The 14,072-nt window shown below is 41.9% G+C and overlaps 1 protein-coding gene across 1 annotated transcript in view; it reads left to right on the top strand.

The window, feature by feature from the left end:
- The window catches only part of LRGUK (leucine rich repeats and guanylate kinase domain containing), a 123,961-nt gene that overhangs the window by 3,006 nt on the left and 106,883 nt on the right, over positions 1–14,072 (top strand). Inside the window, exons 2-4 of the mRNA XM_017532523.2 lie at positions 7,422–7,529; positions 9,824–9,905; positions 13,695–13,795. Of these exons, the coding sequence (XP_017388012.1) occupies positions 7,422–7,529; positions 9,824–9,905; positions 13,695–13,795 (291 nt within the window). The remainder of the gene's footprint in view (positions 1–7,421; positions 7,530–9,823; positions 9,906–13,694; positions 13,796–14,072) is intronic.

The following is a 14,072-nucleotide window of genomic DNA, read 5'->3' as shown; positions in this document are numbered from 1 at the left end:
ACAACCTGCACCTTTTAGGTTTAAGCGATTCTCCTGCCTCAGCCTCCCACGTAGCTGGGATTTTAGGCATGCACCACCACACCTGGCTAATTTTGTATTTTTAGTAGAGGCGAGATTTCTCCTTGTTGGTCAGGCTGGTCTCAAACTCCTGACCTCAGGTGATCTGCCGACCTCAGCCTCCCAAATTGCTGGGATTACAGGCATGAGCCACCGTGACTGGCAACCTCTCTCATTCTTAATGTGAGAATTATAACAATACCTATAGAATTGTGAGAATTAAATGAGATCCTATATGTTAAATGCTTATCATAATATATTTTTGATACAGTTAATACAAATGGTAACTTACATGTTTTTATCTGGTAACTGCAGCCCATTAAATGAGTTGATTAATTTAGCCTTCATTGAACAAGCATTTACTGCGTGATTGCTTTGACTGTACAGAGCAGAAGTTTCTGGGCTCAAAAATTGATGCATGAAAAACACTTCTTTTCAGTCCCTTAATATGGATAATAATACCTACTCCTGGGATAGTTATGAACATCAAATTTAATAAGAAACTCTATATTTAAAGTTCTTACTGTAGTGTCTGATACAGAGTAGACTCTCAAAAAATTATGGCTGCAATAAATAACAGTAATGGTAGAAAAAGATGAGAACATGATTAAAGACATGCACAGTTCCTGCTTTCAAAGTGAGATAAGAATGTGAGTAAATCATAGCAATTCAGCATACTTGTGGTATGCCGTAAAGAGATGAGTACAGTTGTCAGCTGGATTGCAGGGACATGGCAGGATTCAGGGGAAGGAGACTCTTGCCTGGGCAGAGAGGTGCCGTGTGGACAGGCAGGTGGCAGCCTTTCCTACCGATGAGTTACAGGTGAGAACAGATGAAGCAGCCTGGTGGGCCCGGCGCGGTGGCTCATGCCTGTAATCCCAGAACTTTGGGAGGCTGAGGCAGGCAGATCACGAGGTCAGGAGATGGAGCCCATCCTGGCTAACATGGTGAAAGCCCGTTTAAAAAAAAAAAAATCAGCTGGGCGTGGTGGCGCACACCTGTAGTCCCAGCTAGATGGGAAGCTGAGCCAGGGGCATTGCTTGAACCTGGGAGGCGGAGGTTGCAGCAAGCCAAGATCTTGCCACTGCACTCCAGCCTGGCAACAGAGCAAGACTCCATCTCAAAAAAAAAAAAAAAAAAAAAAAGCAGCAGCAGCAGCAGCCTAGGGAGGAATGAGATTGTAAAGGGCACTGGGATGTTGTGGGGACTTGGACTGGGGTCTCTACACAGTGGGGAACTGCTCCGTTGGCCAGGTGGGATTAGGTTAGAGGATTGTAAGACTGGAGGCAAGGAGATCAGTGAGAAGATTCTGGCAAAATCCAGGGGAGCAAGAAGAGCTTGGATTAAGGCAGTGGCAGTGGGAATGGAAAGGAAGCTAAAGTTAAAAACATATTTAAAGTATTTAAGATGGTTCATTTACAAATTAAATATTAGAAGTCTAGGGTGGCTGTTAGGCCTATGGCATGGTCTGGGGTAATATTAAGGCCATTATCTATCATAGGAATCAGGGACAGACAGAGCTATGTGTTAAGGAGTTGGATATAGGAACCACATGACCAGAAATCAGGGAGGGATCTCAGAATAGGAGACATGGGAATCATTACCACTAGATTCTGGAAAATCATCCAGGAAGGGATGGGAGGGAAAAAGCCACGAATAGAACCATAAAGGTACAGAAATGAAGGATATTTAAGCGGTAGGCAGATGAAGAAGCAGGGAGGAAAATTGGGAAGGACTGGTAAGAGAAGCAGGAGGAGAAAGAAGACCTATATGATAGGGAAGCCAGGTGTCTCAGGAATATGATGACTGGGTTCAGTGGCTCCTGTCTGAAATCCTGACACTTTGGGAGCCAAGGGCAGGAGGATGGCTTGAGGCCAGAGTTTGAGACTACACTGGGTAACATAGTGAGACCCCATCTCTACAAAAGAATTAAAAAAAAAAAAATTAGCTGACCGGCCATAGTGAGGTATGCACCTGTAGTCCCAGCTACTTGGGAGGCTGAGGCAGAAGGATCACTTGAGCCCAGGAGTTGGACGCTGCAGTGAGCTATGATCATGCCACTGCGTTCTGGCCTGGGTGACAGAGCAAGACCTTGTCTCAAAAGAAAAAAGAAAGAACATGGGAATGGGTTATGCTACACATAGATTAAGTGGGAAGAGGCCTAAAAAGTGCTCCTTCATTTTGCCTATGTGAGGGTCACTGGAGACAGTGGCCCACCTGATTTTTAGGAAGTGGTGAAGTCAGGAAGCTAAGTGAAGTTGAAGAAGAGGTGATAGGTGAGGGAAGGAGAGCTAAGGCATAAAAAACAACTCTAGAGAAGATTGGTTATTAAAGGAAACTCCAGTTTATAGCTCAAGGAAGCTGCCGGACTGAAGGAAGCCTTTGTAGGATGGTAGAGTCTACCATACTTTTATAGCTGGAGTGGGAACAGTAGAGAGTGGTGGGTTCCAAACACAGACAAAAGGGGGCAAAAGTGGTCCCTGAGGAAAGAGAAGGGGGTGGGACCCTGAGTAGAGAGAACACAGTCTTCCTCTATACCTAAGTGAGAAACATTGGGGCAAGTGCTTCTAGGAAGCTGAGAGGGTTAACATCTGAGAGCTTCCATTTTGCCTTGGAAGCAGAAGAGAAGGGCATTAGTTGAGAAGAGCGCAGTGGAGCTGAGGCTCTGCACAGCTTGAGACTGATGGAGAGCTGAGCTAGTCAAGAAGGGGAGTTGAAAAGGGGCCGATGAAGAACGGGAGACTGTTTAATAGCAAAGAGGCGCAGCTAAAATTCAGCTTTACAGGGACTCCAGGATGCATGGTTGTGGGATCTTCTCCAGCCCACTCAGCAGCTAGGGGGTAGAGAGAAGGTGCTTTCATTCATTCAACCCACGTTTGAGCACTCACCATGTGCGAGGCACTGTTTGCCTCCTTCTCCCTTAGGCTTCAGCCATCCTGAACCTTCATCATTCTCTCAATGGGCCATGCTTGCCTTTGCCTTTGGGATTTTGTATGTGCTGCCCCCTTTGCCTGTAATACTATTTCTTGGCTCACTTTTCAGCCTTATCTTCCCTTTTGCCAGAGTAACTCACAATTTGAGTCTCAACTGAATGGCTCTCTTTTTGGAAGACTTTGCTGTTATTCCATCCTGATATACAATGGGGGCCCTGCTCATAGTCAGCAGACACTGCTTATCTCTATTCAATATTTATCAAAGCCTAAAATTGCTGGAGTACTTGTCTGTCTCCCAGACTGAACTGTAAATCCCTTACGGACAGGCACCATAGCTGTTCACTTATTCACCATGTCTCATCCACTGAGCCAAGCTACATGTGCTAGAACTCTATACAGACTTTTTTCCCCCTGATGAATGATGAACATGACACAGTCCTACCTCAATAAAGCAGTTGATTGTGAACTTGATTCAGATTTGTATATGGATGGGTAGCTGCAACCAGGGGGGACCAGGATCAGAGACTTGAAGATAGATAGAGAAAAATTGAAATTGCCCGTGGGGCCAGGTGCGGTGGCTCATGCCTGTAGTCTCAGCACTTTGGGAGGCGGAAGTAGGCTGATTGCTTGAGTCCAGGAGTTTGAGACCAGCCTGGGCAACATGGTGAAACTCCGCTTCTATTAAAAAAATATAAAAATTGGCCAGGCATGGTAGCACATGCCTATAGTCCCAGCTATTTTGGGGGCTGAGGTGGGAGGATGGCTTAAGCCTGGGAGGTCAAGGCTATAGTGAGCTGAGATCAAACCATTGTACCTTAGCCCAGGAGACAGAGCAAGACCATGTCTAAAAAAAAAAAAAGAAAAGAAAAAGAAAAAAAGAATTGCCCATGGGCTGCTCAATAGGGAAGGGAATATTGTCAGAGGGGAACAGATAGACTCTGAGAAATATGTCTATCTGTGAACAGACTGGAGATTTTGTTGTGGTCAGAGAACAAGTTCAACAGGTGCCAGATAGGTTGAAGGATAAGCCATTGTAGGATTAGAGTGGAATACTGGAGTCTGAGGTTTCCAGGATGGAGCAGTTTAGCATGATGGCTAGGTCCAGGGCATGGCCGTGAGAGTAAGCTGTCTGGAGTTAAGACAGTAAAGAAATGTGCATGTGTGCATGTGTTAGGAAGGGAGCGTTGGATGGCCATCCACAGGGATTCTGAAGACACTCAAGATAGCGACAGGAGTTTGAAAATGATTGAATATTGGAAGGGGAAGACATAATACTGCCATGTGTCAGGAACCTCAGGAGGTGTGAGGAGGTTATTGTGCAGAGAGCTGTGTTGGGGACATGGAAAAATGCTGACGACATGCGCTCCTCTCCATGTCAATGGCTAAGTTGAAAATAGGCATCCACCTGCTATAAGCAACGATTCACTGTTTTCATATTTCCAGGAAACGGAGGGGGCCAGATGAACTTCAGAGGGCTAGGTGGAAAGTTTGGAGGGAAGGTGACGTTACTTCCCAGGCCTTACATAATAAACTAGAACTTTATTTAGAAAAGTAAATGTGTTTTGCCCATTTTGTGAACAGGCTGATTGGCGTGGGTGAGTGAAACATTAAGATGTGGAATTTCTGACTTCATCAATTAGCAATAACAAAATTGTCATCTACTGGGAACACTGTGTTGTGCATACTGTGCTGTGGGTTGTATATCCATTTTTTTTCTTTCTCCAAAAATATTAAAAGAAGGTGTAGGGAAGGAAAGGCTTTCCCTCTACACTCCTAGCTTTTATAGCTGTGTCTATAAAATAAACTGAAAATAGGTGGATTAACAGAAGGAAAATTATATATATATATAATATGTATATATATGTATATACTAATTTTAATAAATGTTTAATGTTTGTGGGGCACATTGCAGGAAAAATAAAAGCGAATAATCAAAAAAGCAGTGAGATTTGAGAAGTTATGTACCATCTTAATAGAGGAAGGGGAGAAGGGATGCAGGTCACTTAGGGGAGAATAAATGCTTTTTAGGGAATGGATAGTCCCTTAGAAAAGCAGATGTGAGGTGCGAGAGTTTGTGACAAAGTCTGTCTGAGTGTGACACTGACTTCTGGTCTCCTCTCCTGGGGTGGGTAAGAGTCAATCTTCTGTGTTTGATGAAACCACCAAGGTGGGAATTTAGGACAACTGAGTTTCTTTTGGAGGATCTGCCTTTAGGCAGTTAAAGGGAGTTCAGAAAGAGTCTCTCCCTGCATTTGCTGTTTTTCAAGTGCCTTCAGCTCAAAATAATCAATATACCAACGTGGCATATTTTAGGGCAACCTGTCCTGTACTTCTTCAAAGGTAATACCGTTTCCTATTTATAGCTGAAAACTACAAGGCTCAGTGAAAACTTTACCTCCCCAAAGTCACACATCCAAAATGGCAGGGCTGGGGTTCAAACCGTGCCTGCCCAATTCTGAAGCCACATGCTGTCCATGTTGGTGATATTTACTTCCCTGGATCAGTGGAAACTTGTGGGGAAAGAAACTCTATATAATAGCACAAGCCTACGCGAGTATGTCATCAGTACCTACGGCTGGAGCAGCTTTGTTGGTTCCTGAATTCATAGAGAGGACTTAGAAAAGGGATATTTTGCCATCATAGTCTACATGCTAGTCATGGTTAGTTATGTCGGTGTGACTGATGTGATTACTGTGTTTCGTGTCCTCGTGTTGATGTCAGTGTTAATGTGTTGGTCATTATGGAGTTGAAGGCAGCACAAACCTAGTACAGGTATTGATCGACTTACCACCTATGCAACTTACGACCATTCGACTTTACGACCACAATCGCTAGCCACGACTGCTCTGCGTCTGGCAGCGCAAACGTTGCCCAGCTGGGCATACGACTGTGCGGACCAGCTTCCAGCAGCACTACCATCTCCACGTGCACCATTTCGACTGTACATATAGCCTACTCAACTTAACGACCAAATCATGTTACGATGGGTCCGTGATCCCGACCGTGGTCGTAAGTCGAGCACTAGCTGTACTGACCCACCTGTTATCTCTTTTGTCTGTCATTGTTGGAGGAAGGGCATGTCAGGCTGACATTGGTCTGTGTGATGTCTATAGACCAAGGGGCAACCTCCTTTTGGAAATGATCATCACCATTTTTTTTTGAGACAAAGTCTCGCTCTGTTGCCCAGGCTAGAGGATAGTGGTGTGATCTTGGTTCACTGCAACCTCTTCCTCCCAGGTTCAAGTGATTTTCCTGCCTCAGTAGCTGGGATTACAGGTGCCCTCTACCACACCCTACTAATTTTTGTATTTTTAGTAGAGACAGGGTTTCACCATCTTGACCAGGCTTGTCTTGAACTCCTCACCTCGTGATACACCCACCTCGTCCTCCCAAAGTGCTGGGATTACAGGTGTGAGCCACTGTGCCTGGCCAATCATCACCTTTTTAATAATCTTGTAAATTTTATAAATCTAGCAACATTGACTAATTGAACTGAAGGACCTGTTTTCTCCAGCAAGAATACCAGATTTAGAAAAATAATTGGCTTAATTTGATGTAACCATCCTTTGGGGCATAGGCAAGCAGTTAAACGCAATGGTTAGGGCAGTTTTGGAGAACCGCCCTGGGATTGGACAGATTGGGATTTTCATTCCAGCTCTGTCACATACTGTTTGGTTTCAGGTGAGAACTTCCAAACCTTCGTTTTTCAGTCTGTAAGGTGGAGATAAGAGTACCTATCTCAGTGTTGTCCAAAGGATTCAATGAGTTAATCTATTGAGAGCTCTTAGCACAGTATCTAGATTAGAGAAGCACTCAATCAATACCACCACTGACACTGCTGCTTCTACTGCTACAATATTCACTCAACTTTGAATGTCTAACACAAATGACCACCTGAAAAAAACAGTGGCAATGAAAACATTGATTTGGCAGATAGTTCTTTTATTTTATTTTTTGAGATGGAGTTTCACTCTTGTTGCCCAGGCTGGAGTGCAGTGGCACACTCTCGGCTCAGTGCAACCTCCGCCTCCTGGGTTCAAGCGTTTCTACTGTCTCAACCTCTGAGTAGATGGGACTACAGGCACGTGCCACTAAACCCAGCTAATTTTTTTATATTTAGTAGAGACGGGGTTTCACCATATTGGCCACAATATTCTTGATCTCTTGACCTTGTGATCTGCCCACCTCGGTCTCCCAAAGTGCTGGATTACAGGCGTGAGCCACTGTGCTCAGCCAGCAGATAGTTAGTTATATGTAATACGTATATGTTATCAACACTGAATTTTTGGGGGGATATTGGTAAATTTTGGAGGGCTCAGCTCCTGGGTATAGAATATACTAAGTAAGTGCTGCACATGACAAGGTAGATGGTTTCTTTTCTAATGAGAGTCTTTTCTTTGTCTACCTTTCTGGCTTTTTTTTTTTAAACAGAAGGAATTTGATGGGGTCCTGAGAGAGGAGGCCGTGGCTGAAGCACTCCATCAGTTGGGGCGCTCAGGGTCTGGGACTGAGCAAGTCTACCTCAATCTAACTTTATCAGTGAGTATGCCAAAATCTCCACTGGCTGCCTGCAGCCTGACATTGGCTGGACCATATTTATTTTCTTCAGTACTCATAGCTTTTGTGGTGGCAGCAAATCTTGGAGCCTCGCATTTGATAGAGACTGGTGATGAGAGATATTAATGTAAATATTAGACTTCAAAGAGCCCTGACCAATCCAGTAATCAGCCCCCCCCCAATTTCTTAGTTTTCATTCTCTTCACACTCTATTTCTTTCATTTTAAGTGGTCTATATTATAGTAATCAATGCTTTCTTTCCAGGAGGTTGAATTTGATTCTGTAAAACCAATCAAAGACTCTTTAAGAATTTTCTCTCTGATCAGTGGAAGCAGCACTACACATCTGAATCCAGGGGTACAAAGTATTTTGATATTGACTTTCCCCACTAAGTATGTCAAGAAATAAGAGGTTTTGAGCTATATCTTACTTTCCACAAGATACCTATCATTAAAGAAAAGAATCTGTTATTATTCATCAGTTTTTAAGATTTCAGCACGCGTCATACAGTAGCACAAAATCTTGGCTTCCATTTTATCAGAAGAGAGGCTGTAAGAGCAAACTGCTGGGAATACTTGCTGCTTTCCTCATTTTGTTTCTCTGTGGTCTTAGGAAAACAATTTAAGTCGTTTCGCCTCCTTATATTATAAAGCATTAAATATTCATTGGAGATCCACAAAGTAAATTTAGGTACATATGAGAAAAAAAAAGCGCATTGAAATTTTGCCATGGCACCACGATTTGGCAACAGGGTCTGTAATTCACTGTAAGCCTGCTCTGCCTTGGATTTGAATGAGAAGGCTACACAAGAAATGTTAAGCTCTTTTCACCTTTGCTGGCTCTGTGGCATGTCCTTCAAGGCCAGCATATTAAAACTGTAATCTTTTTCTATTTTCACTTTATAACATTTTATGGATGACTCAGCCAGTCAGGCAGTAACATACAGGAGCACCGTGTATGCATTGCACCATGTTCGATGCTGGAATATGGGATATAATTTCGGCAGCCAATGCATCCCCGCACAAGTCCCTTTCAATCAATATTCTACTTATGTAGGTAGTGCTATGCCTTAAATTGATCTACCCCAAATAGCAATCCTTTAAATCTTATTTCAGCTGGATGGACTGAAGCTTAATTTATTTTGCCACTGACCTCCTTACATTTGAGATATTACACGTTGAATTACTTTGCCTTAATAACCTGTCTTACTGAATACACTTTCTTAGGGTTGCCCAGTTTGGTGATTTTTTTTTCCTTTATGTCTTACTTACGTTACATGTTATTTTTTTTTTCCACTTTCTCTTATTACTTGTGTACATATCTTCTCTCCTGCCAAAGTCATAAGTTTCTTAAGGGCATAATATAGTTCTTTTCCATCATTGTATTTCTCATCATTCCAAGCACAATGCTTTGTACACAGTGTTCAGTAAGTATTTATTATTACTGTTCTAATGGCCTTCATTAAACAATCACCTTTATTCTATATGAGAACGTGCTTATAATTGACTGTTCATTGGTTCGCTTTATTCTGACTCTGACATCACGACATAAAACAGTCAAAGACGTCTTTGTTCCACAAAAACCAAATTCCCCTCAATCTCACCTGAAGCTCAGTAGAATCAAGATTTCCTGCAAAGAATTTTGGACAAGGATTCAAAAGACTTAGACACTGCTTCTCTATCACTAACTTGCTGTGTGATTTCAGGCTATTAACATACCTCTCTGTATCTCACACCCCTCATCTCTCTATTGGGAATAAGCTGTCCTACAGATTTCACAGGTGTGTTTGATCAGATGAGACTCTTGCAAAAGAGCTTTGAAAATGAACCCTGTAAAGGCCTAGGTAGTATTGTTATTAATGATCTCCTGATGAGGTGTGAACGCTCTTTAAAACTTCATTTAAATTCTAGACATTTTTTTCTTTTTTTCTACTAGATGAAGGACTTGTCTTTATTGCTATTGTGTGATTTAAAAAAAAAAACAACTCTAACAGTCTCCATGAACACTGCTTTAAATTGGCCTTTGATGTTGTATTCGTTTTTGCTAGCAACACTAATTTCCTAAGCTATTATTTTCTTCAAAGGAAGCCCCCCTTTTTTTTTTTTTTAAAGGCATCTGTTTTGAGATCCTATTAGTAGCAGGCTTCAGATTTTGTTCTCTCACTTCTATATTTGTGAAAGAAATTCTCGATTTCTTTCCGTCAACAGTTATTGCAAGAAGGCTGAGTGGTAACCTGTCAAAGCAACATTAAAGTCTTTTACCTTTTGTTTTCTCAGGGTTGTAATTTAATTGATGTTAGCATTCTCTGTGGATATGTTCACCTACAGAAGTTAGATCTTTCAGCAAATAAAATTGAAGGTATGTAATTGTCATTCTAGATTGATCACTGAACAATCTGAAAATTTAAATGTTGAAGTATGTAATATGGTTTGATAATACCAAACTTGATATAAGTAATTTGTATATCAATTTACATATTATTCCTTTGTTTTCCATGCAAAAAAGGCACCGACAACTGATGAGAGAGAAAAAGGCACAGATCTGCAATATTATAATGTTGCTGAGATGCAGTCAATGATATTTAAGAGCATGAGATGGAATGTTGGCTTTATTTTTTCCTTTTAAGAGATCGATCATTCCTTCTTCAATACTCCCTGAATATTTAATGATTTCTTTTCCTCTGTTAGTTACTCAGTATAGATGAATTAGTTTTTTTTTTTTCTTTAATGGATTTTCTTTATTTTGCTTTTGCATTTTATTACATTCTTTATTTTGCATTTTAAAAATCTTATTTAAATTTTTAATTAAAAAAAATTTTTTTTTTGAGACAGAGGCTCACTCTGTCACCCAGGCTGGAGTGCAGTGGCACAATCACAGCTCACTGCAACCTCCACCTCCCAGGTTCAGGTGATTCTCTTGTGTCAGCCTCCAGAGTAGCTGGGATTTCAAGTGCACAACACCACACCTGGCTAATTTTTTGTATTTTTAGTAGAGACAGCGTTTTGCCATGTTGGCCAGACTGGTCTTGAACTCCTGACCTCAAGTGATCTGCCTGCCCCAGCCTCCCAAAGTGGTGGGATTATAGGCATGAGCCACCTCGCCCACCCATCTTATTTTTGAGACAGGTTCTTGCTCCGTCACTGAGGCTGGAGTGCAGTGGTCTGATCATGGCTAATTGCAGCCTTGACAACCTGGGCTCAATCGATTCTCCCACCTCAGCCTCCTGAGTAGCTAGGACTACAGACATGCCACCATGCCTAACTTTTTATATTTATTATAGACATGGGGTTTCACCATGTTGCCCAGGCTGGTCTCGAACTCCTGGGCTCAAGCAATCTGCCTGCCGTGGCCTCTCAAACTGCTGAGATTACAGGTGTGAGCCACTGTGCCCGGGCTTACATTTTGCATTTTAAATCTGATAGCTCTTTTATCCTTGTTATTGAGCACCAGGGATTCACAAATACATATTTTTCATTCTTTTTTTGCTGTCTTTATTTAGTTGATCCTTTCAACTCTAACTCCACTGTTTGTGGTTTGATGTAATGTATTTGTTATGACACCTTGTTCACATTTAATGAAATTAGTCCTACCATTGTCAAATTTTCTTCAAAGCTTGATCCTCGTTTCTAATTTTCTGATCTTATTTGAAGTTGACAGTGTACAGTTTTTTTCTTTAAATTTCTAAGGAAGTAAGCAAATCATTTCTTCTGACCTGCTTTCTTTACCGATAATCTTTCTGCTTGCTTCTTTTGCCTGCCTTTTTTATGACATGTAAATGTTGCCAATATGTCTTCTCTGTTTGATTTTGTTTTTTTCCCTCTTCTAAGACTCTAATAATTAAAGTCTACTTTCTAATGATTAAGAACTATTCTAGCCCATTTTCATTCTTAAAATGCTACTGTTTTTGAAATTATTTTCTAGTTTTCTAAAGCTTTATTATGGAAATTACAAATATGTACACAAATAGAATATTGAATGAATATTTGGGTTCAACAATGATCACCCCATCTGTACCTCCCTACCCCCCTTCCCCAGGGTTATTTTAAAGCAAATCTCAGATGATTATCATCAGAAGGCCTTTTGTAGCGTTTCTGGCAGGAGCACTTGGCCTACTCCACACCTCTGAGGTTGTTTTCATGGGCTGGGTAGGAAATTGCTGAGAGGTGGGAGGCCTTGCCAATGCTCAGTGCTGACAGCAAACAGGAGCAGGGAGCCCACAGTTATGCTCCAAGCGCTCCTCTTCAGCCGGATCAGTCCTCATTAATCTTGGACAGCGCATTTCATTAGTTCAGCAACTATTGAAAGCCTCCTGTGTGTAAGGTACAGCGCATTTTTCTTTTTATGATGACAGCCCCACTGGTATCCTGCTATAGGCCAAACTTCAGACTGCATCCGAATCACCTGGGTTTCCTGATAACACAGATTTCTGGGCCCCACTCTCGGGGTTTCTGATTCGGTAGGTTTGGGGAGGGGCCTGGGAATTTGCATTTCAAATAAGCCCCTGGATGAGGCTGATGGCGCTGGTCCCAGACCACACGCCAAGAACCAGAGTTGGAGACACGAGGAGCTCCTGCCCTCTGGTGGGCAAAGTGGTCACTGCACTGATGGGGACAACAGGCCAGCTCAAGTCAAAGGTCCCAGGAACTTTTTCATGTCTTGATATGAAAACACTGGTTAACTACAGTATATGAAATCACCGTCTCTTTGTCTCTAGCCAAGCACCAGCTGCTGCTTCTGCTTCAAGAAGGATCTCCATTTACCTGCCCACAGAAAGATAATCTTTCAGGAGGGTCTGGGGGTCCCATGGAAATTAGTGGAGTTAAGACCGCTACTGACAGACATGTAGCTGAGCTCAGCATCGACAAATAGATACCAATTGGAAAGCAATTACAGTTTCTCCTTAGGTTTCCTCGAAGAGTTCTTTCTGGATTTTCTGATTCATTTCCACCAAAGTGTTAATGTCTCAAAGTATTGTCTCTCCTAGAACTATTTACGTTTAGTAAGGAAGGGCATGGTTTCGTCCAGAGAAATAACATAGAAATTGGAGGGGAATTCCTGGCTTCAGTGACTCTTGAGAAGGGAAGATACCAGGAGGCCCCTTACACAGCGTGTCCCACCCACCTCAGGGCAGGGTTCCAGCTGCTGCAGCCTGGCTTCCTTCCCCAGGTCCACATGTGTCTGTGCCACCTGGAGAAAGGTAGATGCACTTTGCTTGGCTTTGGGTGAGGAGGCTCCATTCTCCCTCTAGAGGCCATCCCCCAGGGGGCTGTAACAGCACATACTATGATCTAGAATGAGGAGAGAGAGGGAAATGCTAGTATTGTTGCCATTTTCAGGTGGAGAAAGGACTTACTGGTAGAGACTAGGGCTATAACCCTTCCCGATTCCTTCCCTAATTCATTCTGCTATCTCTATGTCTGCTGTAAAGTCACAAAGGAAGGTAAAACAATAGTTCATTTTTTTTTTATCTTTTATATGTAATTTCATTAGCGGTATCCTTTATTAGCACAGTAGTCCCTTACTTAGTATTCAAGATTCAAAGTCTGTGCTTGGGATAAATGCAAAACTCAGATGTATGTTTGATCCAATCCGGAGTCAAAAGCAAGTAACAGTGATGAGTTACATCACTTCAGATACTTAATGTGATCTAGCACTAAGTCCAACTGAAACAAAATTTAATTTGCAACAAAGAGAGTTTCCTAATTGTGGCATTTCCACTCTTTATGAAAAGATCCGATTTAGTTATTTAGGGGCTAATTATCAAGAGGATTATCTAAGGCTTTTGCTTCTCATCCTTTTCCAAAGGCTGGCAATTTCTGTAGCATTTCATTGTTAGCGGGAGAGTGAGCATACACGTGGAAGAGGCTGCAGGCATTGGTTACTTGGCTGCCCCCAAAATAAGGGAGACAGGTTGGCCACCCCCCTGGGGGGGAAGAGGATTAAATGATTGACTCATCGAGAGTTTTCCACACTTTTTTGTGTGTTTCACATACTCTTGATTTTATTTCTTTCACTCATATGGAATAATGAAGGTGTCCTTGCAACTATCATAATTTAAAAATATTCTGAGGTCATGTATGCTGTTTTTAGTGCCTTTGTCTTGTTATTTTCCTGGCTCACCTTATTCTGTATCTATTTTCCCCCCAGATTTATCTTGTGTGAGTTGTATGCCTTATCTCCTAGAACTTAATGCTTCTCAAAATAATTTGACTACATTCTTCAATTTCAAGCCACCCAGAAACCTCAAGGTAGGCTTTATGAATACATTAATTATACATGTTAAGGTGTTTGCAAAAGTGCATTAAATGAGCAAAATAGCACTCAAACAGAGAATTCAGAGAGAATAAGATACAGAGATAAGTAATTTAAGAGTCCGAAATGAAATAAAAAAGGTTTGCATATCATTTACTTTGGAAAAGGGAGATGGTCTGTCAATGGATAGGCTTTTAGGAAGCTTTGTTCAAACCTAGTGTTCAAACCAGAGAACTTTGCTCTGGTCTTCTCTTTCCTTCATTTTTTTGGTTA

This window comes from Cebus imitator, unplaced genomic scaffold (genome assembly GCF_001604975.1).
Source record: "Cebus imitator isolate Cc_AM_T3 unplaced genomic scaffold, Cebus_imitator-1.0 Scaffold77, whole genome shotgun sequence".
Taxonomy (NCBI): domain Eukaryota; kingdom Metazoa; phylum Chordata; class Mammalia; order Primates; family Cebidae; genus Cebus; species Cebus imitator.
This window is presented reverse-complemented; position numbering and strand designations above follow the sequence as displayed.